The following is a 23,106-nucleotide window of genomic DNA, read 5'->3' as shown; positions in this document are numbered from 1 at the left end:
TACAGGTAATTATTATTGTCAGCTTTTATTTTGATTTTAAATCTTATAATAGGCCAATGTATTATGTTCCAATTATCGACATAATTCCCACAGGCATATGTATAAAATTATGTTAAAATTATCAACTAAGTATGTTAAAAAGATAATTATTACCAGAATGCCATAAAAATTATGTTAAAATCTGATAATAATTATGAACTAATTGGCAACTCTGGAAACAAAAACAGAGACCAATGAGAGCCGTCAAATTTCGGACACCAGGGAAACTTGCCTTGCGCGAACTTTCGCGCTAAAGCGAATGATAATACACTGCGATCATAGTATAAAAAACTGCGATTTATATTTAAATAACTAATAGAAACAAAGTAGAGTTAGTGTTAACTGTTTTTAAAATGTATCGAAAAAAGATCCAAGAATATTTAAAAACAAAACAGAATGAACATAATAAATCTGATAACACCACAACAGCAATTAAAACTGCAAAATCACCTGAAGCATCAACTTGTAACAATCGTTATCAAAATGCAGTAGTTGCTTTGAATTGTATAGAAAAGGGATTAGGATATAAATTGGATGAGCCAATAGGTAACCAGAATGTCTGTAAATCTAATAATACTAACCCATTAAATTATTATGGAATTGGAAAATCCAAACATGAAGCTAAAGATAACACACCTCAAACAGCATTGGAATCTATTCAGTGCTCCAAAGATGAAACAATACGTAACCAGAATGTTCATAAATCTGATAATACCTACTTTTTAAAATATAGATATAGATATAGATATAGATTTTTAGAATCCAAACATGAAGCTAAAAAGAACACAGCTCAAACAGCATTGGAATCTATTCAGTGTTCCAAAGATGAAACAATAGGTAACCAAAATGTGCATAAATCTCATAATACCGACCCATTAAGTTATTATGGAATTGGAAAATCCAAACATGAAGCTAAAAAGAACACAGCTCAAACAGCATTGTATATACCTAGTTTTTCCCCAAATGCCAGACATCAACATTGGTCTGATACTATTCGAAACCTGGTGACAGCAAAGTTTCAAAATTTAATGTTAAATGATGTGATCCATTCTAAATGTAAAGTTCTTGCAGGTAAGATGTATTCAAATTTTTATTACATCATCAGCACTACTTATAATATATATATATATATATATATATATATATATATATATATATATATATATATATATATATATATATATATATATATATATATATATGTATTTTATGTATATATATATATTTTATATATATATATATACATATATATATATATATATATATTATATATATATATGTATTTTATATATATATAAAATATATATATATATATATATATATATATATATATATATATAAAATACATTTATATATATATATACATATATACATATATATATATATATATATATATATATATATATATATATATATATATATATATATGCAACATTGGCCAATGGTTTTTCCTTTTTTTTGGTACTATATATATATATATATATATATATATATATATATATATATATATATATATATATATATATAAGAAATACTGGATATTAGTGACTGTCAATATAAACAAACAAAACAGTTTATTAGGGTTGCAGTCAGAAAATTGGCCGGGATGTTAATTAAACACTCTTATGACTTTTTGTCTAGCTTTCGGAATGGTTTTATTCCTTTTTCAAGACACTGTAATAAGAAAAAAAGTGTAAATATTTATAAAATTACACAAATCTTCAGTGCAACTTACTGGTCATTGAGATTATTTATAAAAGCATAGACACTCAACATTAATAACACACACATAAAATATAAAATAGTGGACAAAATACATTTTAAAATTCTTTAAAATTTAGGTACAAGTTGTTAATAACAAGTTATTTAACATTTGGCATTCCTTTCCTCAGGTAGCTGTAAATTTCTCTGTGATTATTGTTAGTTGTTGCCCTGAAAACCATCAGGGTTTTCTAACTCTAATGCCACAAATTGGTTGCATTGCTCCTGGAGTGATACTTTCAAAAGTTAACATGCTCCTTTTCTAACTTAGCTGCACTGTACTGAAAACGACCTACAGTCAGAAATACATAATACAGTTGCCTTCCATTGATATACTATTTTGTTTTTTATTTTCCTGTTTTGTGAGACATGCCATTACATTACTTTTATTATTCACTTACATCAACCTTTTCTATTTGTTATATATATATATATATATATATATATATATATATATATATATATATATATATATATATATATATATATATATATATATATGTTGGAAATATCGGGTATGTAGTCTATATTAAAAAAAAATATCTTTGTTTTTTCTAAAGCTCAATATTTCGCCATTTATTTAATAGCTTCATCGGGAGTAAAGAAATTAAAAGATTATACACATAAATAAAATTGAATATTAAAAAATAACATTATTGTTGATGAAACTGTACATTTAATAAAATGCATGTTAAAATTTAAAATATCTTTACTTTAACTTCTTTAATGGTTCAAGTCTTTCAGGATCAGGTTTTAAGGTCTGATTTTCTATTTGATAACCCAAAAGTTTGATTGAATTTAGTGTATAAGAACTTTTATTTTGATTTATTGTTAGATTGTATTTCTTCGCTACTTCCATAAATTTATTAAGATTTTCATTATGTTGTTGTTGATTTAATCCACAAACCGTAATGTCATCAAGATATGCATATACACCTTTTAAATGTTCGGATTTAATAATACCATCGATAACCCTTTGAAAACAAGCCACTCCGTTGGTTACCCCAAAAAGAATCCGGCAAAATTGGTATAGTTGGCCGTTGGCTTCAAAAGCAGTGTATATTTTCTCTTCATTTTTGATTGGAATTTGATGGTATGCATTTTTAAGATCAATAGTACTGAAGACAGAATATCTTGCTACTTTTCTAACAATATCTTCAACATCTGGGAGATGATAGGCTAAGGATCTAAGTACGTAAATTTATTACTCGTTTGTGAATAATCTACGACCATTCGCTTTTTGTGTGTTTCACTTTTTGTAATAAGTACTTGTGCACGCCAAGGAGAGTTGCTTTCTTCTATGACTCCATTCAATAACAGATACTGTATCTCGTCAGATATGAATTTTCTATCTTCAGTTGAAAATTTTCTTGATTTAGTTGCCCTCGGTTTGCAATCATTTGATAGATTGGAGAATAATTTGGGTGGCTCTATATTTAAGTATGCCAAACTACAAATGTTATCTATACGATCAATAACTAAAGGCATTTTTGAGCCAGCAAAAGTGATTTCTAGAGAAGAATGTTGTTTAAGCAAGTTATGACCTATAACTACATCAGCACATAAATCTTGAATTATTGATAATTTGACATTTTTATAGGAATGTTCGTTTATTTCTAAATTAACAAAGCGGTGTCCTGAGATAGTCGTTCTGAGTGCTGTTGAAGCCATTATTATGCTTGCATGACTTCTAAATGTTTTCACGTTTATGGACAATGCATAATTTATACAGGAGTTGTATAAGCCTCAGAGTGTTTTGAAGCTGACTCCAGAGATTGGGCTTTCACTATGGCATCTTGCAGAGTAATAGTGTTGTTTTCTAGTAAACGTTGTCTTATGCCATTAGAAAGAATGCCATTAATAAAAGAGTCTCTTATATAATCTTCTCTATTTTGGTCTGCAGAAACGGCTAGAAAATTACAGTCTTTGGAAAGCACTTTAAGATGTTGAACGTATTGACCTATATTTTCACCAGTTTGTTGTTTTTTTGTCATTAGGATATGTCTGGCAAAAATTTCATTTTTGGGTTTAACAAAAGCTGCTTCGAGAATACTTTTGGCTTCAGAATACTTTCTACAATCAGAGATGAGTTCATAGATATTGTTGCTCACGTAATTTACCAGTAGTTTGAATTTCTCCTCCTCTGAAACATCAATCACAGAGGAAATAAAGTTTTCAAAGGTAGCTTTCCAATGCATCCATTCTTGAGACGATCTAGGAGAGTTAGGATCTGCATCGAATCTGTCTGGTCGTAGTAGCTTATCCATATTTGATATTTCTTGTATATTAAATTGTAATGAAATGCAAAACCTTTATAAACTAGGTTTTAATATACAAGAAATTAGCATTGTTTTGTTTGAATGAATAACATGACAAATACATTTACATATGACATTAACTAAAACTAAGATGACAAATGACAAACACAGTTCACAGACCACAGGATATATCTATATATATATATATATATATATATATATATATATATATATATATATATATATATATATATATATATATATATATATATATATATATATATATATATATATATATATATATATATATATATATATATATATATATATATATATCGTGTCACAGTGTTAAGGCCGTATGACACTATGCATTTTCTTGTATCATTTCTGATATAGAAAGTTATTTATGTTTTCTTGTATCGTTTCTTGCACGTACATCACGTACATTTGTGCTCTGTTTTATCGGAAATTGTATGTGCTTCGGCACATGATTGGTCGAAATTTCGACACATATAAAAATAGAACTGCAGTACCTGAGGACCCCAAGCCAGATACTACTGATTATTTTTTAAAATACTGTGGTTAAAAAATGAAAGAAATAAAATGTCCCAATATTAAAACTAAATTGGAAACCAGAATTTTTGAACATATTCAACAGGCTGTAATGGAAGACAGAAATAATAAATAATTTGGTTGTAATAATTTATTTGTTTTTTTTTACAAATTATGTGTTTGAATGGCATTCTTTTGAAATTCTACTCCTATTTGGAGATATAAAATAATCTTTAAACTCATCACGAATTTTTAAAGCGGTTATGTATTGTTTTTAGTAATACATCTCCTCCTACTTTCAGTAGTTTCGATGCTATTTGATCTAATCCCTGTGATTTATTGTTTTTCAATTTGGCTACTGCTGTTCTAATCTTGGTTATTGTTTGTGGGCACTTTTCTCTGATGTCTGCTTGGTCTAATTGTATATCAAAGTTCTCCTCCAGCCGCCATTATGACAGAAGTTTTACGTTTTTGCTTTTGCGGCTTTGCTCACAAATTGGCGCATTTCTTGTACAAGAAACTGCAGCGGACACAAATTCTTGTATCGTTTCTGATATAAGAACTTATACGCTTGTATGACACTATCCATTTTTTTTTTGTTATATCAGAAACGATATAAGAAATGATACAAGAAAATGCATAGTGTCATAGGGCCTTTAGTCAACATACTCTTCAGAAACAGCTGGACCGATTTTTATGAAATTTTATTTGTATTCGGTACGTCTGAGAATATTTTTAATCTATTTTTAATATTTTTAAGTGATGACATTTTTTTATTTTAATTTTTTATGATGTGGCATTAAATAATACATATAACTGTTAATTTTCACCCGTCTATCAACAATACCTATTTTTTAATAGCCATATTAGTGTTACAGTGTTAGTTGCCATACTCCTTCGAAACGGCTTGACCGATTTTTATGAAATTTTATGTTTGTCCGATAGGTCTGAGTTTCGGTCGTAATCTATTTTTCATACCCCTAAGTGATAAAGGTGGTCCACTCCAAACATTTTTTTGTTTTTTCGACTTTTTTCGAGTTTTTATTTTTATTTTTTTATGCTGTGGCATAAAAAATACAAACAACCCTTAATTTTCATCCTTCTATCAACAACCTCTATTTGTTAATAGCTGTATCAGTGTTACAGTGTTAGTTGCCATACTCCTCCGAAACGGCTTGACTGATTTATATGAAATGTGATATGTTTATTCGGTAAATCTGAGAATCAGTCGTAATCTATTTTTCATACCCCTAAGTGATAAAGCTGGTACATCCCCAACATTTTTGTTTTGTTTTGTATATAAAATTTTTTTATTTTGTTTTTCATGATGTGGCAATTAAAAATAGGTACATATTGTAATGTCTTTTATTTATTTATAATTATTTATATTTTGTTCGATTGTATTTATGAATTCTTTACTAATTTATTATATTGTTCTTATTCTAATTTATTAAAAAGCACGATAATTTATATAAATTTATTTAACCACTTAATAATACATAATTTATTTTAGGCGAACGTAACAATTAAAATCGCGAGCGCGTCTTCAAAATTAACTGTTCCTCCATATAAAAATGTTTTATTTATATACTTAAATCGCCGTTATCTCGAAAAGTCGAAAACCTTCTTGACTAGACTGGACGGTGAAAACGGTAAGGGCAAACTGGATTTCCCATCGACTCGCCTCGAACTTTGTTTTTATAACATCGTGTGTCAGGTATTCATGACCTAGGAAATACTCGAATAAATATGGATATTAGTAATAAACATGTTTACAGGTTTTTAATATGACTCATATTTTTACGTAACAATATACTTATTAATTTTCACTCTTTTATCACCAATCTCTATTTTTTAATAGCTATATTAGTGTCACAGAGTTGCCATACTCCTTCCAAACGGATTGATCGATTTCTATGAAATTTTATGTTTATTCGACATGTCTGAGAATCGGTCGTAATCTATTTTTCATACCCCTAAGTGGTACGGGTGGACCACTCCAAAAATTTTTTAAAATTTTTTGGACAAAATTTTTTATTTTTGATTTTTTTTTTTGATCTGGCATTAAACAATACAAACAACCCTTAATTGCTTATCCTTTTATCACGAACCTCTATTTTTTTATAGCCATATTAGTGTCACAGTGTTAGTTGCCATATGTACTCCTCCCAAACGGATACCCGATTGGTCATACTAGGTCATTTTTCATACGCTTAAGTAGTAAGGGTGGTCCACCCCAAACATTCTTTTTTATTTTTTGGACAATATTTTGGAGAAAAAGCCTTCTCTCATTCCGAGAACTCTACGCAATTTTCAGGCGTTATTATTGTTTATGCATCGAGCAAAGTAGTGACGTTTACAATTATTATTATTTTACCTTCTCAGTTTAATTCTCAAGTAAATTTATTATTTATTTGCTGGGCCAAGCTTATTCAGCGTGTTTTTCCGGACATAGCAAACCAGTTCAAAAACCGTAATTGGACGAACAATATTGGCGGCCAAAAATACAGATGTCGATGATCTGAATGCGACAATTTTGAATTTTCTTCCAAGAAAGTTGATTTTGTTCAAATCGGTTGACACAGTTATAAATCAGGATGACGTAGACAGATAGATTATCCTAGAGCAGCGTTTCCCAAATGGTGGGTCACGACTCGGTACCGGGCCACGAAAGCAAAATGTTGGATCGCCTCGCCTCGCCGTTTCACATCTTGCTTTTTCAGGTCGCGCTCTGCCTGACGCCACTGCTTTTATTTTAACCTCCCACTACCACATCCACAAAATTACACATTTCCGCCCGCTACACCACTGCTTCTTTTATTTCATTCAGTGTCAAGCTTAGTTGTCAGGCCTGAGAACGCATATTTTTCGTGCCTATTGATTACCTTGAATTGATGGATAAATTTGTTATAAAATAAGTACAAGTTCTAAGACAAATAGACCGTCGAGTGATCTGCAGCCAGGTACAAGATATAAAAGCGGCCATAATAATAGACAGTCGAGTAATGTCCATTCAGAGGCAGGTACGATTGGTAATTACAAACGGCCGCTCAATGCGCAGTCTACAACTTTCACAAAAAAGAAGGAGGCCTGGACCCGACAATAGTTTGAAGATTACTTACAGTTCGGTTTTATAAAGGGTACTGATGACTAATTATGTGTTATTTGTTATGATGCACTTTCAAATGAGAAATTTAAAATTGAAGCGGCACTTGGAATTGAAGCATCAGGAATACCTACAGTGGTAAGCCAATAGCTTTTTTTATAAATAAAAAGAGAATTAATAGCTCCCAAAAAGAATATGCCTTTGCATTTTGCTCAGAACGCTCAATCTGAAAACCTTGTACTGGCTTCCCATGAGATATCAAAATTATTTGCTGAAACCGGTATACACAATTGCCGAGCAATGAAAATAGTAGCGTCTCGGATATGTGATAAAAAGCAGGAAAGGCAAGTGAATTCGCTGGCTCCATCAAATAACACAGTAAAGCGTAGTATTGTGGAAATGGCAGATAAGATTAAAGAAAGTATTATGTCACTTAAAGGCGTGTAACTATTTTTCCTTGCAAATTGATGAAAGTACAAACATATCAGATAAAGCTAATCTAATGTGTTTTGTAAGATACGATTTTGAAAATACTATTAATGAAGAATTTCCATTTTGTAAATCTCTGTCAACAAGAACAACGGCTAAAGAAATATTTAATCTGATTAACAGCTACATTAATGACAATGGAATTGAATATAAGTGTGGAAGTAAGTAGCCATGGAGCACGGTCAATGAAAGGCGCTCGTACTGGAGTTTTTCTGAGGATCAAGGCCCTAGACCAGAATGTGTTTAAGCGCATTGTAGCATCCACAGAGAGGCATTAGATCTCCAAAAATGCCACTGCTTTTAACCGAATCTATTCAAGAGTGTGGAAAATTTATAAACTTCACAAAATCTCTCCCACTGAACTCAAGAGTTTCTTTGCTTTGTGCAAAGAAATGGGAAGTGAATATGAACATATTTTTTATACTCCGAAGTGCGATTACAATTTTTCAGAATGTATATATATATATATATATATATATATATATATATATATATATATATATATATATATATATATATATATATATATATATAGATAGATAGATAGATATGGAGCCATTATCAAGAGGTATATGGTTCCGTCCGAGTAGTTCGGGGTCTCAATCTGCCCTCATTCGTGACGTACCAGTATTTTGTTCTGTAGAAATACAAGAACTATGAAACGGCACTGAGGTCTCAATCTGCCTACTCCTTAGTGTCGAGTGACGACCGGTCTTACCCTGTGTAGCTGCTTTTATACTCTCAGTATGCACGAAAACGGTCATAGCGGGTAGGGTTGGGGCGGGGGTCGCCATATTGCCGACAGTCTTTTAGCGTCATCGCGCGTGTTTAAGCTGTTATGCCGTTTTTCAATTTTTCATTTTCGGTTTTAAGGAGCAGATGGGAGCGATGATTTTTGCAGAAAATCGTTGGATGTTAGAAGTGCAGAGAATACAAAGAAATGTTATTACTACAAACTTTGTGTTTTGAAATAACAACTTTTTGTTAAATAAAAAAGTGTATAATCAGTTTACTTCATAATAGTGATATAATTTTATAATAAATATGTTCATATAATGTTAAATAAAACTTTGTGTTATAAAATAAAAACAAATTGTTAAATAAAAGTGTTTATGATCAGTGTATAATCATCAGTTTATTTCATAATGATATAGGTAATTTTATAATCAATATATTTATATAATGATGAATAAAAATAGTCACTACCTAACTATATGGGTATAACGAGGGCAACAGCTTCGAGAATTGAAATTATATCAAACAAGATGAAATGGCCCAAGTTAAAGAAGAATTTTATGCCATTGTATGATTTCTAAGATGCATAGCTACAGTTATATGTACTTTAATACGAATTGATTCTTATGGAGGTGCAAATGCAGAAATATATCTTTCAGAAAAAGAATGTTTGCATTAAATGTCCAAAAAAATCAGAGACTAGTTTAAAAATTAGAAATATTGTTTAAATATGGCTGGGTTCTATACATGATCAAACAACATTTAATAATAGTGGCATACAAAGATTTAAAGCTGGAGACTTTGTTTGGTTTGTACCATTTTTTATAGTTGGTCATTCTGGTTACAGCTTGAAATCATATTTGATGACACGGCTAGACAATATGCTAGAACAAAAGCAAATAATCTTTATAATGAATCTCCCATACGAACTAGGAATGTTGTGGAAATCAAGGATATGGAAACGATGATACCCAATTTTTAAAAATCGAATGAGATTAAATTTGAAAGTGACTATGAGTGTAATAGTAGCAACAGCATTATTTCATAACATCTGGAGCAACCAAAATGGAGTCTTGTTTTCTGTGTATCATAATCTAGGTCAACAAGAAAACTATTTAACTAAAGCCATAAAAAAGAAGACAAAACAAGACAATTTCCCTCAATTTAAAGGAAGTTTAGATAATGCAAGACACTATTGTGAATTATGTATTTGGCAACATTTTGCAGAATTAGATTTACAATTTCTAAAAAAATATCTCCTATTAAACCAATTGTTTTGTTTCTGAGGTCATTTACAATGTATAAGTTTTACATTTACTTTCACCTTTGTCAATATAAATTTTATAGGATATTATGATGCTTATATTTCAGTAATTTGCATTTTTATAATTGTATATATATATATATATATATATATATATATATATATTAATCATTTAATCATAAATATATTAATTCAGTATAAGAAGAACTAGCGACAGCAGATGGATAAAGAAAATAACCGAATGGAGCCCCATAGGAAGGAGGAAAAGAGGACGACCCCGAAAATCCTGGAGGAACGAAGTAGACGACGCCATGAGTAAGAGAGGACTGAACGATGGAGAATGGAACAACAGAGAGAGATGGAAACGGTTGAGCGAGGGAAGGCAGTGAATACTGTAGAATCCCTAAATATATATATATATATATATATATATATATATATATATATATATATATTAATTCAACAATTTCTGTACTGTGTGTGGTGACACGTGATCGGGCTTATAGGATAGGTTAACTCTAGAGAGTGGAGGTTAGGTTATAATGAAACAACTTGTATCTGTCCTGTCTAGATTCAGAATGGTTTTATTTCCTCTTCCTTGCACCCGTCCGTCACGTCACTCTTACAATGTTACCAACCTGTGCGTTCCGAATATTTACTTATTTACATACATCACATCCACCTCTTTTTAAAATGAAAAATAAAAATAAATTTCTTTAACAAATCTTTAAGTAAACATTTATGAATTTCCTCAATTGTTTCATACATCCTTTATCCCCTTTATTTTATAATAAAATTACTTATAAATCTAATCTATCAGGTTTTTTAACAATTCGACCTGAAGAGATTTGTGGAGGTAAGTTTATTGGAGAGTGATGATCAGAATAATTATCAGAGACACTTTCAAGATTTTGTGACTCACTAATTTCAGATTCGTTATCTGTATGTTCATCATCAGCAGTTGCAGGAATGCGAACCAAAAATTGTCTATTTCTTGCAATTTCTGACCCAGAATCTCTTAATTTAATCGAGTAGGTTTTATCTCATAGTTTATGTGTGATAAGACCTTCTCTCAATTCGCTTTTATCTTTAACATAAACTTTTTCATTATTTTTAAGCCGTTTTAAATTTATTGTATCTCTATTGTAATATTTTTATTAATCTAATTTATTGTTTTTATTTATTATTAAAGGTTCTACACTTATAACATTGCCCCCCTCTTAAAAGATGGTTCCTCCTGGAACCTTGTCGGGACTGGAACTGGGACGGCATGCTGGTATCGGCAACTGGACCCTCTTTTACAACTTCCAGTTGTATAAAAATGACAAGGGGCGGTTTTTTCTCCGCACTAGTAACTATGCGGATTGCAACAGGCTAACACCTGGACTTCGGTGTCTTTAAAGATCTTCTCTACCATACTTCGGATAACCCTCCAATCTAATTGACGGCATTCTAGTACGTGCTCTCTCGATTGAAGTAAGGCTTCCCATACATCTCGGTAGGTTGGTTGGTCACGGGCAGTGTCTTTTGTTACCAGGTAGAAAAGGTAACGTGATGCATCTTGGAGTTTCAAGGCTTTCCCGGGAGCTGGCACTTTCCCCTTGGAATCTTGCTTATTCGGTAGATGACATCGTTGATCTCCATAATGAGGTATGGACCTTCCCAAAACTGTTGCAATTTGGGAGAACAACCTTTTCGCTTCTTGGGATTATAGAGCCAGACTTTGTCGTTCTTCTTAAAGCAACCCTTTTCGGCTTGTGTATCGTATCGTTTCTTCATTCGGCCACTAGCGATCTGAAGATGGGAACTGGCTGGTGTCTGGCCTGTTGATTCATTAACAGCAGATCTGTAGGCCATTGTGAAGAACGGAAGATATTGGTCCCAGTCTCGCTGATGATCGGACACCATCTTTGTCAAATACTTGCCAACTGTCCTATTCATTCGTTCTACCATACCATCCGATTGCGGACGATACGCTGAAGGGTCTTCTTTACACCAAAATGCCCTCCTGATGGACTGTCGTGTAACTGACGAAGTACTTCGGCTATTCTGCTCTTTGGGATCACCAACTGTCTTCTCTTCTCTAAACCGTCATCATTTTCCAGGACTCGTTTGAGCAAGCCATCTTCCATGATAAAAGAGTCCCACTGGGCCCAATACGTCTTAACTACTGAGCATAGGTTTGATATTTCTTGCCAAGGTGGTCGACGGTTTTCCTCTTTCCATTTTCGAATTTTCTGTACAATTGGATCTCTTTCTTGTTCTTCCTTTATCTTGGTAAGCGTCCAGTCGTCGTTGACCATCGTTGTTCTTAGCACTGCTGCTTCCTTGGATTCCGTTTTGTTGCAGTGTGAACACTTTGCTGGACATGGCCTTCTGGAAAGAGAATCAGCGTTTCTGTGGTAAACTCCGTCCTGGTGCTCAATCTTGAAATCGTATTCTTGGAGTCGTTCGATCCATCTGGCTATCTGACCTTCTGGATAAACTGCATGCCACTTAAGGGCGGCATGGTCGGTTCGGATTAAAAACTTCCTTCCATAGAGGTATTGATAGAAGTGCTCTACTGATTTCACTACTGCTAGAAGTTCTCTTCTCGTGACGCAATAATTCCGCTCAGGTTTTGAAAGAACTTTACTAAAATATCCAAGGACTCGTTCCTATCCTCCTTGAATCTGAGATAGCACTCCTCCAATTTCCACATTACTTGCATCTGTATCTAAGACGAACGGATATCCTAAAATTGGTGCTGTGATTAAATGCTTTTTTAAGGTCTCAATGGCATTTTGGCAGTCTGTATCCCAGCGGTAATCTCTTGCTTCCTCTGTAAGTCGCGTTAATGGCTTAGCGATATCTGCAAACTTATTAATAAACCTTCGGTAGTAAGTACATAGTCCAAGAAAACTTCTCACTTGATGTTTGTCAGTTGGTACTGGCCATTCCTTAATGGAATCGATTTTTCCCTTATCCGCGGCCACTCCTTCTTTACTGACTATATGACCCAGATAATTGACTTTACCTTGAAATAGCTGGCACTTCTTGGGGTTTAACATCAATTGGGCAGCTTTAAGTCGATTAAAAACGTTTTCTAAATTCTTCAGATGATCTTCAAATATCTCCCCCAAGACGATTATGTCATCTAGGTAAACCAGGCATGTTTTCCAAGATAACTCTCTCTAAACATTTTCCATAAGCCTCTCAAATGTCGCAGGAGCATTACAGAGTCCAAATGGCATAACGTTGAATTGCCACAATCCAGATCCTGTGGTGAAGGCTGTCTTCTCTTTATCTCATTTCTACCTGCCAGTATCCAGACTTCAAATCCAAAGTAGAAAACAATTTACTTCCAGCCAATGTGTCCAATGTATCGTTGATCCGAGGCAGAGGATAACTATCTTTCTTGGTAACGTTGTTCAGCAAACGGTAATCCACACAGAACCTCGTCGTTCCGTCTTTCTTCTTAACCAGGACCACCGGAGAGACCCATGGGCTCGTAGAAGGTCCGTCTGTCTTCATTTCCTGAACAATTGTTTCAGCTTCCTCTCTTTTCGTCTGTGGTAATTGTCGAGCTGTTTGACGAATTGGCTTAGCATTACCAGTATCCATTTTATGCTTAACAATGGTTGTTCTTCCCGCCATCAGATGTTGTCGCCTGGCGGATTATGGATGTCACAGGTACACAAGTTCCTACTTTTGTCTCTTTCTTGATGGTCACTGGGTAGTCATTGACATTGATAAGTCTCACAAGAATTTCTTTAGCCGAAGTTACCAATTCCTTTCCAATTATGATTCCACGGCCAACCTCGTCGTCATGGTTCCAAGGCTCCATCATAACAGGTGTCCCTTCGTAGCCGAAGCCTTCATAACAATTCCCTGTAGCCGCGCTACTATCATCGGTTCACTTCTCGCAGGCACGACTGTATCTTCTTTAATGGCTGCTTGCATAGTGTTGTCATCATGTGGATGAAGAATTACCTCCTCGTTGCCAACTTTGATTACCTTATTCTTAAAATCCAATTGGAATCCATGCATATTCATTACGTCCATTCCTAGTATAACATCCTCTTCGATGTCAGCAACAATAACAGTATGGACGAACTTTTCTACTCCAATTCCTAATTGTACCTGGATTTCTCCATGAATGTTGGCATTTTCACCTGTAGCGGTCCGAAGTCGCAACCTCGTTGGTGACAGTTTCTTATGGCGTTTTATAACTGTCTTACGGCTGTCTTGCGTATAATGGTTCTGGTCGTACTATCATCGGTTCACTTCTCGCAGGCACGACTGTATCTTCTTTAATGGCAGCTTGCATAGTGTTGTCATCATGTGGATGAAGAATTACCTCCTCGTTGCCAACTTTGATTACCTTATTCTTAAAATCCAATTTGAATCCATGCATATTCATTACGTCCATTCCTAGTATAACATCCTCTTCGATGTCAGCAACAATAACAGTATGGACGAACTTTTCTGCTCCAATTCCTAATTGTACCTGGATTTCTCCATGAATGTTGGCATTTTCACCTGTAGCTGTCCGAAGTCGTAACCTCGTTGGTGACAGTTTCTTATGGCTTTTTATAACTGTCTTACGGATGTCTTGCGTATAATGGTTCTGGTCGCTCTGGTATCCACCAACAATGTATGCCTTCTACCATTTATTTCTCCATCCACATATACACTATCTTCACGACATTTCAAAGAAGTTATTAGTATGAGAGGATCTTTGGAAAAGTTCCGGGTCGAAGCTGCCCCCCAAGGCCGACTCGTTCTAGTTTTCCTGATGGTGAGTTTCTTGATTTTATGGTCTTCGTTTTCCTGCATGTAATACTCTTAATCATATTAACGATCTGGTCAAGTTTATCTTCATCTCCTTCCTCTTTTACAGTCCTAACTTTACTGTACCCGCCAGAGGCCTGACTCGTATTCGAGGGCGGCGGATAAGACATCAACCAGCGTTTTGTGATGAGCTAATCGCAGTATTCTCTGCATTTCATGATCACGAAAACCATCAATAAACGTTTGAACGGCCAGCTTTTCCATCATGTCTTCGAGAGCTGTTGGATAAGCATATCATACTAATCTGGCAATATCTACCTCATATTCTTGAAGAGCCTCATCTTTCTTTTGTCTTCAATTTTTAAGCTGCGACTGATATACATGCTCCAAATGTTCGTGGCCATATCGCATATTTAATCTCTTCTTCAGTTGTTCGAAATCATCCGTCTCTCTACGGCTATGGTCTGAAGCACATCTAAGGCATCTCCTCGAAGAGCGATAGTCAGGTTTACAGTCTTTTCTTTTTAGACCATCCATTCGCTCTTGCAGTTGATTCGAACTGTTTCATGTAGTTGTTCCATGACGATTTTCCGTCGAAAGTTGGGACTTTAACATGAACAGAACCTCCACTTCCCTCAAATTTCGGCCGTATTTCCAACGTACATTTCGTTTCGTCTTCTTTTGTCTCTACTGTAATTGAATTGTTTCCTCTCTCTGCTGTTCCTGTTTCCTCCATCTTCCTTTCCATCTCTTTTCATATATTTTCTTCGAAGACCAACATATCGGCAGCAACTTGGTCTTTTAACGACGATATTCTATCGTCGAGGGCAGACATCTCAGAAGTGGCTTTAGAGATTTCCAAAGAGATGTTAGCAGAAACTTTGCTTTCCAGAGAAGAAATCTCGTTAGAAACTTTGTGTTCTAATGATGCGACGTCACCAGAAACTTTGGCTACATCAGAAGAAACTTTCGAAATACCGTCAGAAACTTTGTTCTCTAATGATGCGATGTCGCCGGAAAGTTTTGAAATTGACGAGATAACAGTAGCATGTTTGTCTTCAAATGTATAAGTTTCTGGATCTAAACCATCTTTCTCCAAAGCGTTCTTTAGTCGTTGGACTAACTCAGACTTTTTTCCGGTAGAAGCTAATTCTCTATCCTCGAGATGTCTTCTTAAATTATTTACTATTCCACTTTTCTGACACCACTTGTAATATTTTTGTTAATCTAATTTATTGTTTTTATTTACTATTATAGGTTCTACACTTATAACACTTATAAGTTTATTTAAAGTCTTTATTTGTACAATATAACTAATTTATTTTACACTAAGAATTATATAATTTATCTAAGTGCGTTACATTTTAAAAACTCGACGCGATGTTCAAAAACCAACTAACTGTTTTCAGCAGAGTTCCTTCTTTAAATATAAAATGCCGTTAGTTCCGGAATTCCGGCGATTCCGCATCGAAGAGCCGAGAAGGTCGCTCATACTGGTTTTATTCGGTCTGCTTCTGGAAATCGTGGGTAACTCATCAGAATTCAGGTAAACGGGTCTTTTTATATCGGAGGGGTACCCCTAGAAATTTCTGACGGCAGGTATATTTATGATCTAGAAAAGACGAATGGGTTAATATGTTTACAGTATTATGCGTCTTAATATTTATCATAACACTATCATAATAAGCTTTTTGAATGTTCTGTCTTTTCTGAAAATTACTGATCACTATTTTAGCATTACATAATTTTGGTTTTAGAATTTTGTCAGTAGTGGAAATCTGAGTTTTAAGTACTCGTGACATTAAAAGTTGAGATGATGATGGTAAATTTGAATCAATTGGTGTATTTCTAAGTTGTAGCAATGTTAAATATTGCTACAAAGATTTTTCTATTGTATTGACCCTTTTTAATATAATCAAAGCTTTACATGTAGGAAGACCTAATGCCGTTGGTGAATTAATCTCTACCACATAAAACATTATGTTGTACATATTGTTACGAACACGCTTTCGGCATGACCCAAGTAACGGTTGCATTGCATCTCTAATACTCTTCGAGAAGTTTCGCGATGTATCGAGTGCGACAGAGAATAACCGGTCACGTAGGCGAATTAGAGGTGGGACTACGCCAGAATATTCTCGAACATAATACTTTTGGTATATATAGGTAACAATGTTAGAAGTAGGGTTAGTTGATAAGAGATTACCGAACTGTAAACTTATAAATAAATATATTTATACAAATTCGAACCAATCGTTTTATTTAATCTCGCTACAATATTATCTTTATATTTGCATTCTAAATGCACTTAATTTTCGAGCTTTCTATACTTTTACACAGATTGATTGCTTTTTCCAAGCTCATCACATCTTCTAACAGTCTCTGTCTCATAGTTTCATCTGCTACCCCACATGTTATGCAAGTCTTAATCAGACTGTCCTTCAGATGCTCTAGCTCACAATTTTTTTGCCTTGTTTATAATATCTGTTATAAATTTGTCTACTGACTCACCTTTATCTTGTTTTCTGGAACGTATTATGGATTTTGAACCCTTTGTCACCTATTATTTGTAACAGTTGTGCGCATTGGATTATTTCAGGTTTTTTTTTTGTTAATTCTGTTGCTTGAAGGTAATTTTTAAATCTTTGTATGAAGAATTTCCAGTTTTCGTATAGATTATCTGACATTTGTATTGAGTTTATTGCTGCCTTGAATTCCATTTCATTTTTATACTCTACTCTTAAGTCTTAAAGTATTCGGTTTGGTTTCAGATTTGGATTTCGGTACCATGTGATGACACGTGGTCGGGCTTATAGGATAGGTTAACTCTGGAGAGTTGAGGTTAGGTTATAATGAAACAACTTGTAGGTATCTATCGTGTCTAGATTCAGAATCTTAAAATTTGTGTATAGTTTAAATTTAATTATTTAATAGATTTTACATTAAAAGACAACACTTTTTGTACAGTATATTTATTATAAATTTTCTTGAAAATATTTTTGTTTTAATTATAATTCCATTTTTAATATTTTGATTTTTAATTCTTGTTCCTTACTTAATATCTTTCATGGTTGGCCTTTCTTTCTCTTCTTTGTCCTCTTATCGATTATTCTCTTTATTTAAAACTTCCAGTTTTCGTTAATATTTTTCTTGGTTTCTATACTTTTGGATAATTCCTCAATATGTAAATGTTCCCTTTTTGTGAAAATTAAAGAACTACTTCTTTCTGATACAGTCATAATTAATAATAATTAACAATTTTATTCGCAAATTAACAAACAGTGAGAAAAATAAGGTTATTTCGACAAAAATAAAGCAAAATTGATAGAAACACAATTACCAACCTACTAATTTAAACACATGTTTACTTTTAATAATGAAAAGAGCTGTAGGTATTATGAAACTCAGTGTGACACTTAAGTGTATTTTAGTCTAAAGCGAACATTAGTTTAGGTTGTCATTATGAAACTGGGCTTTAAGTTTTGTTCTATACACTTCTAATTGTAAAATAATTTAATATAAATATAATGTCGGAATTTTACAACTATCAGTTCAAAAATTGTAATAAAGTTTGACAAAAACAGTTATTAGTAAAACTTTTAAGTTGAACTTTCACTTTGAACTTTACTTTGTAAGAAATTTTTAAATTAGCACATATTAAATATGAAAAAAATCTATAAAAATAATAAATAAATGATAAAATGGCGTTTTTAAATTTTACACATATTATTTAAATTTTAAAAATACAAATACAGTACGACCTAGTGTACAATTTTTTTAATGTGATGATATAAGGTTGCCTGAGAAAAAATGGTTGCAAATGTCAGCTGTTAAAAACGCGAGGTACCAAAGATAAAAAAAAGGAGCTGACCCACAACGCCACCGGTTTGACATGCGACATGAGGTTTGAATTGACACGAAGTCAGTTGTGTGAGTTTTTAAAGCATACGTCGATAGGTAGTGTTAATAATATACATATTATCACTTGTTATTTACAAATTTGTCACCGAGTGTTAGGGTGCGTTCATAAAGGAGACCATCGCACCGTCTCCTCGCCTAGAGCGTAGCACTGACGGCGAACGCTCGCATTTAAAGTAATGCATTTCTTTTACCGAAAATCGATTAAATGATACCATCCCATGGCCCGAGCGAGGGATGGGTTATGATCGTTATGAACGCACGCTTAGATTAGTAGATATCTAATTTCTTCTAAAACCGTACATTTTTAGAAAAATCGAAATAAATCGGAACATTCTGTCTTTAGGTATAGGAAACCCTTATAAAAGTATAGTTTATTTTTTAAATAAAATTAAAAAATGTTTCAAATTGTTAAAACTTTCGAGCAACCCCGTATAATATACTTTCAGTCAAATTTAACCCGATCTTTATCTTACACCCCTCGAGAGAGAAGGGGATCGACCCTGACAGTCTCATCACAACATCGTTACAATAAGGACGCTAGTTTAGTTTAAGTGATTTGTTTTTGTATTACTCTACGTAAAATTCTAATAAGACTTACATCCCCTACAAATATATAGTGTCAAAATGCCACAAGAAAATAGCTTTAGAACGAGATTAACTGGCTTTCTTGAATTTTGAGATTGTTCTCAATAATTATTTTTAAAAATTCATTGGCTATTTGATCTCATTCTGTTGCTGTCCCATCTTTAGTTTGTTCTAGGGCCTTTGTTACCCCAGTTTCAAATATCTTTGGTCCATTCAATTCAAGAGTGTACGTTGCATGACCATAATCCGTAAATAAATTTTTGATGTAAATTTCCTAGTCTGTAACTGCTCTTTCTTGTCTGCAATAAATTTGTTGTTTTTGTCTACTAGCCTTTTAAGCTGTCTTACCTATTAATATTTCGTCTGCGATTCACTCGCTCTTCTTCCACCGTTCGGAGTAACCAATTACTTTTTTCAGTATTTTATATATCGCCCCTTAATGTTCACACAGGGGGTATTATTATAGGGGGTTGAAAATTGGGGACAGAAATTATTGGGTGCAGATAGGACAAGCAAAATAAACGAATCTGTTGCGAACGTCTCTTAGGGTTTATTTGGAGAACTGGATAAGTTAATGAAACTATGGGATTGGATTGGGATTGAGATTACATGAATCTCCTGGAACAAACAAAACACAAGAAGTTCCTCTAGCTATTTAAAATAAGGCCGCTTTGAGGAAACTTCCTGCTGGATGAAAGAAAAGGCTCTTCCTTCCTAAAAAACACAAAAGGGGTTATAAACTTTTTTAATAAAAGAAATAAACAAAATGTTTTATAGAAAATTACACATTTATTACTGTCCCACCACACAGTTACAAATAGAGATAATAACAATAAAATACAAAATATCAAAAACAGACTTACTATGTCCTATCCGTTTACAAACTCTAGAAGTTGGAGATACTATAAAACTTACAATTTTTAATGGGCGACAATTTGTAGCAGAAATAAATTATTACAAATAAAGAAATATCTTTTTAAGTGAAACCATGCATAGGGGTTAACCTTTTTTTTTAAACTAAACAAAAACAAAATCTCAAATATGATTAGATGTTTACCAAATGTCAAAAATAGTGCTAACTGTCATATGTCACTATTAAATCTTAAAACTGAGAACAAATAAAATGACAGCTAAGCCACACCCTAAGATTTACAATTTTAATTATTACAATTTATAAATTGTTATGAAAGCAATTGTCATTAGAAAAAAATTTCTGTTTTACTTTAAAAGTTCGAACAAAAAAAGTTACCTGGGTTTCACTAACTGTTACTTTTACTTTAAATTTCTGAGATTGGGAACTGGAATTATACTCTGCCACACGAACAAAAAACTGCATCTCACACTGCGAATTATATTCTGAAACGGCTTCTTAGGACACACAAATTTGAGGCTGAAGTTGGCACTGGACACAAACTTTAGACTCTTCTAGGCTTCTTAAAAAACTGAAACCATGTGGGTATTTTTTAAATTGTTAAACGCCGTTTTTTAAATATCTCAAATGAGAGACGGCTTACAAATAAAAAACAATTATTACTCGTCCAAAATTGACACATTACATTGAGTAAAAATCAATTTTTTTAACAAATTTGCCAGTTTTTTGCGACTAAACTAAACATGTCTGCTTTCAATGGCCCATCTTCCAAATCTCACTTTTAACTGTAACTATACATTGAACTTAACACTGCTACACACTTTCCATGAAAAGGGACAAAAAAATACAAAACATTTCAAATTTGACGCAAAATTTGGACCAACACTGAAGCCACTGCCTCTTCGACCCAGCGACATCAGCGAGAGTGATGTAATTATTTTTGACATTCATTCGACCAACTTGGTATAAACAAAACATATCAACGGGAATATTTATTTGAAACGCAGAATGTTAAGTGGCTTAGATCTAAAGAAAATACCAAAGAAATAAGCGTTCGTGATATATTAACAAACTGTAAAATGTGTTTATATCAACTCGGCGACGCAAAAAGAATTGAAATAATTCTTCGGAGTTTTAACATATACGAGGGGATTTCAATATATACCAAAGAATTTAAAAATGCTACACCATATGTAATCTTTTAATATTTTATTATTATGTCTGAATTAATTTCACTGTTGCTTTAATACTTTCTACAATGACATTTTCTTAAACATTGCTGTTTTTCTAAGCCCTGATTTCAAACCATTGAAAAATGTAATAACACTAATAATGTGATTTTATTTCTTTCTAGGTATTGTGATGACGAAAGATTCAGATATTTCAACTGCTGAAGTAATATGTGTGACAACTGGCACAAAGTGTATCTCTGGAAAGAATATATGTTTAAGCGGAACCGCAGTCAATGATATGCATGCAGAAATTTTATCCCGAAGATGTTTGCTTTCCTACTTTTATGACCAGCTTGAACTGCTACTCTCTGATAGTACTAGTAACAGCTCGATATTTGAACCAAAGATTTGCGGGAATGGTTATCGCTTAAAAGAGGGAATTGAGTTTCATTTATATACAAGTAAATCTCCTTGTGGTGATGCCTCTATTTATAATAGCGGAATATCGAATCTGACAAATTTTGGTCTATTAAGAAGTAAGTTAGAATCTGGCGAAGGTGCAAGACCTGTTAAAGATCCAGTCACTCAAACTTGGGATGGAATTAAACAGGAAGAACGCCTGAAGACTATGTCCTGTTCTGATAAAATTTGCAAATGGAACGTCTTGGGACTACAAGGATCTCTATTACTTCATTTTATTGATCCCGTGTACTTAAGGTCAGTAGTAGTTGGCAGCCAAATTAATAAAAGGCATTTAAGAGAAGCATTTTACGGAAGGGCTGAAGATATATTAGATGACTTACCATCACCATTTCGAATAAACAAACCAGATATGTTAATGGTAACATCTATTGAGGAACGCATACCAAAAAGTGATAAAGATTTTTCTGTGATTTGGTTTATGGGCATGAAAGAACCTGAAATATTGATATGTGATATGGGTAAACCAAAGCAAGGTATTTCCACGATTTGTAAACATAGTTTGGCTTGCAGATATGCCTTATTATATGGACGATTATCCAACATTTCAAAGGACCAACTTTTACCACTAACTGTAGCACACGCTAAAGAATGTGTGCTTAATTATTCGGTTGTGAAAAATATATTTTATAAAGCTTTTCAGAAAGCTGGTTTAGGATATTGGATATCTAAACCTGTGGAACAGAACATGTTTAATATTTGTCCTAATTAAAAAAATATATCTATTTTTCACATTCACATATGTATCTACAACTTTTTTCCATTAAATTTATGAATGCCATTTGTTTTTTATTTCTAGTAATTTCCCACTGAATTAATAAATTCTGTTTTCATTTTTTTATTGATTTTACAGCTAAGAATTACTTATATTTTTTGTATTTTAAATTTAAAAGCATATCCGTGCAATTATATTTAACAGAAAAGCATCGTCCTATGTCGTGTAACCTCAAGTTTGCATCTTAGGTGAAGTTCACTTCACACTATCAAAAATATTTGAACTATGTTTACTATGGAAGTAATCCTAATCTATCATGTGTATGTATCTATTTTTAATCCAATATTTTACTACAGTACATTCCAAGTATAATATGTTAATTCAG

General features: G+C 33.0%; 1 protein-coding gene across 1 annotated transcript; it reads left to right on the top strand.

Moving 5' to 3' along the window:
• Nucleotides 1–282: 282 nt before the first annotated feature.
• LOC140452126 (double-stranded RNA-specific editase B2-like) lies at nt 283–22,780 on the top strand. The gene is made up of 2 exons (XM_072546206.1): nt 283–1,110; nt 21,709–22,780. The coding sequence occupies exons 1-2, from the start codon at nt 393–395 to the stop codon at nt 22,716–22,718; spliced, it is 1,728 nt and encodes a 575-aa protein (XP_072402307.1). The 5' UTR covers nt 283–392; the 3' UTR covers nt 22,719–22,780.
• The last annotated feature ends 326 nt before the right edge of the window (nt 22,781–23,106 follow it).

Source organism: Diabrotica undecimpunctata, chromosome 10, assembly GCF_040954645.1.
Source record: "Diabrotica undecimpunctata isolate CICGRU chromosome 10, icDiaUnde3, whole genome shotgun sequence".
Taxonomy (NCBI): Eukaryota; Metazoa; Arthropoda; class Insecta; order Coleoptera; family Chrysomelidae; genus Diabrotica; species Diabrotica undecimpunctata.
This window is presented reverse-complemented; position numbering and strand designations above follow the sequence as displayed.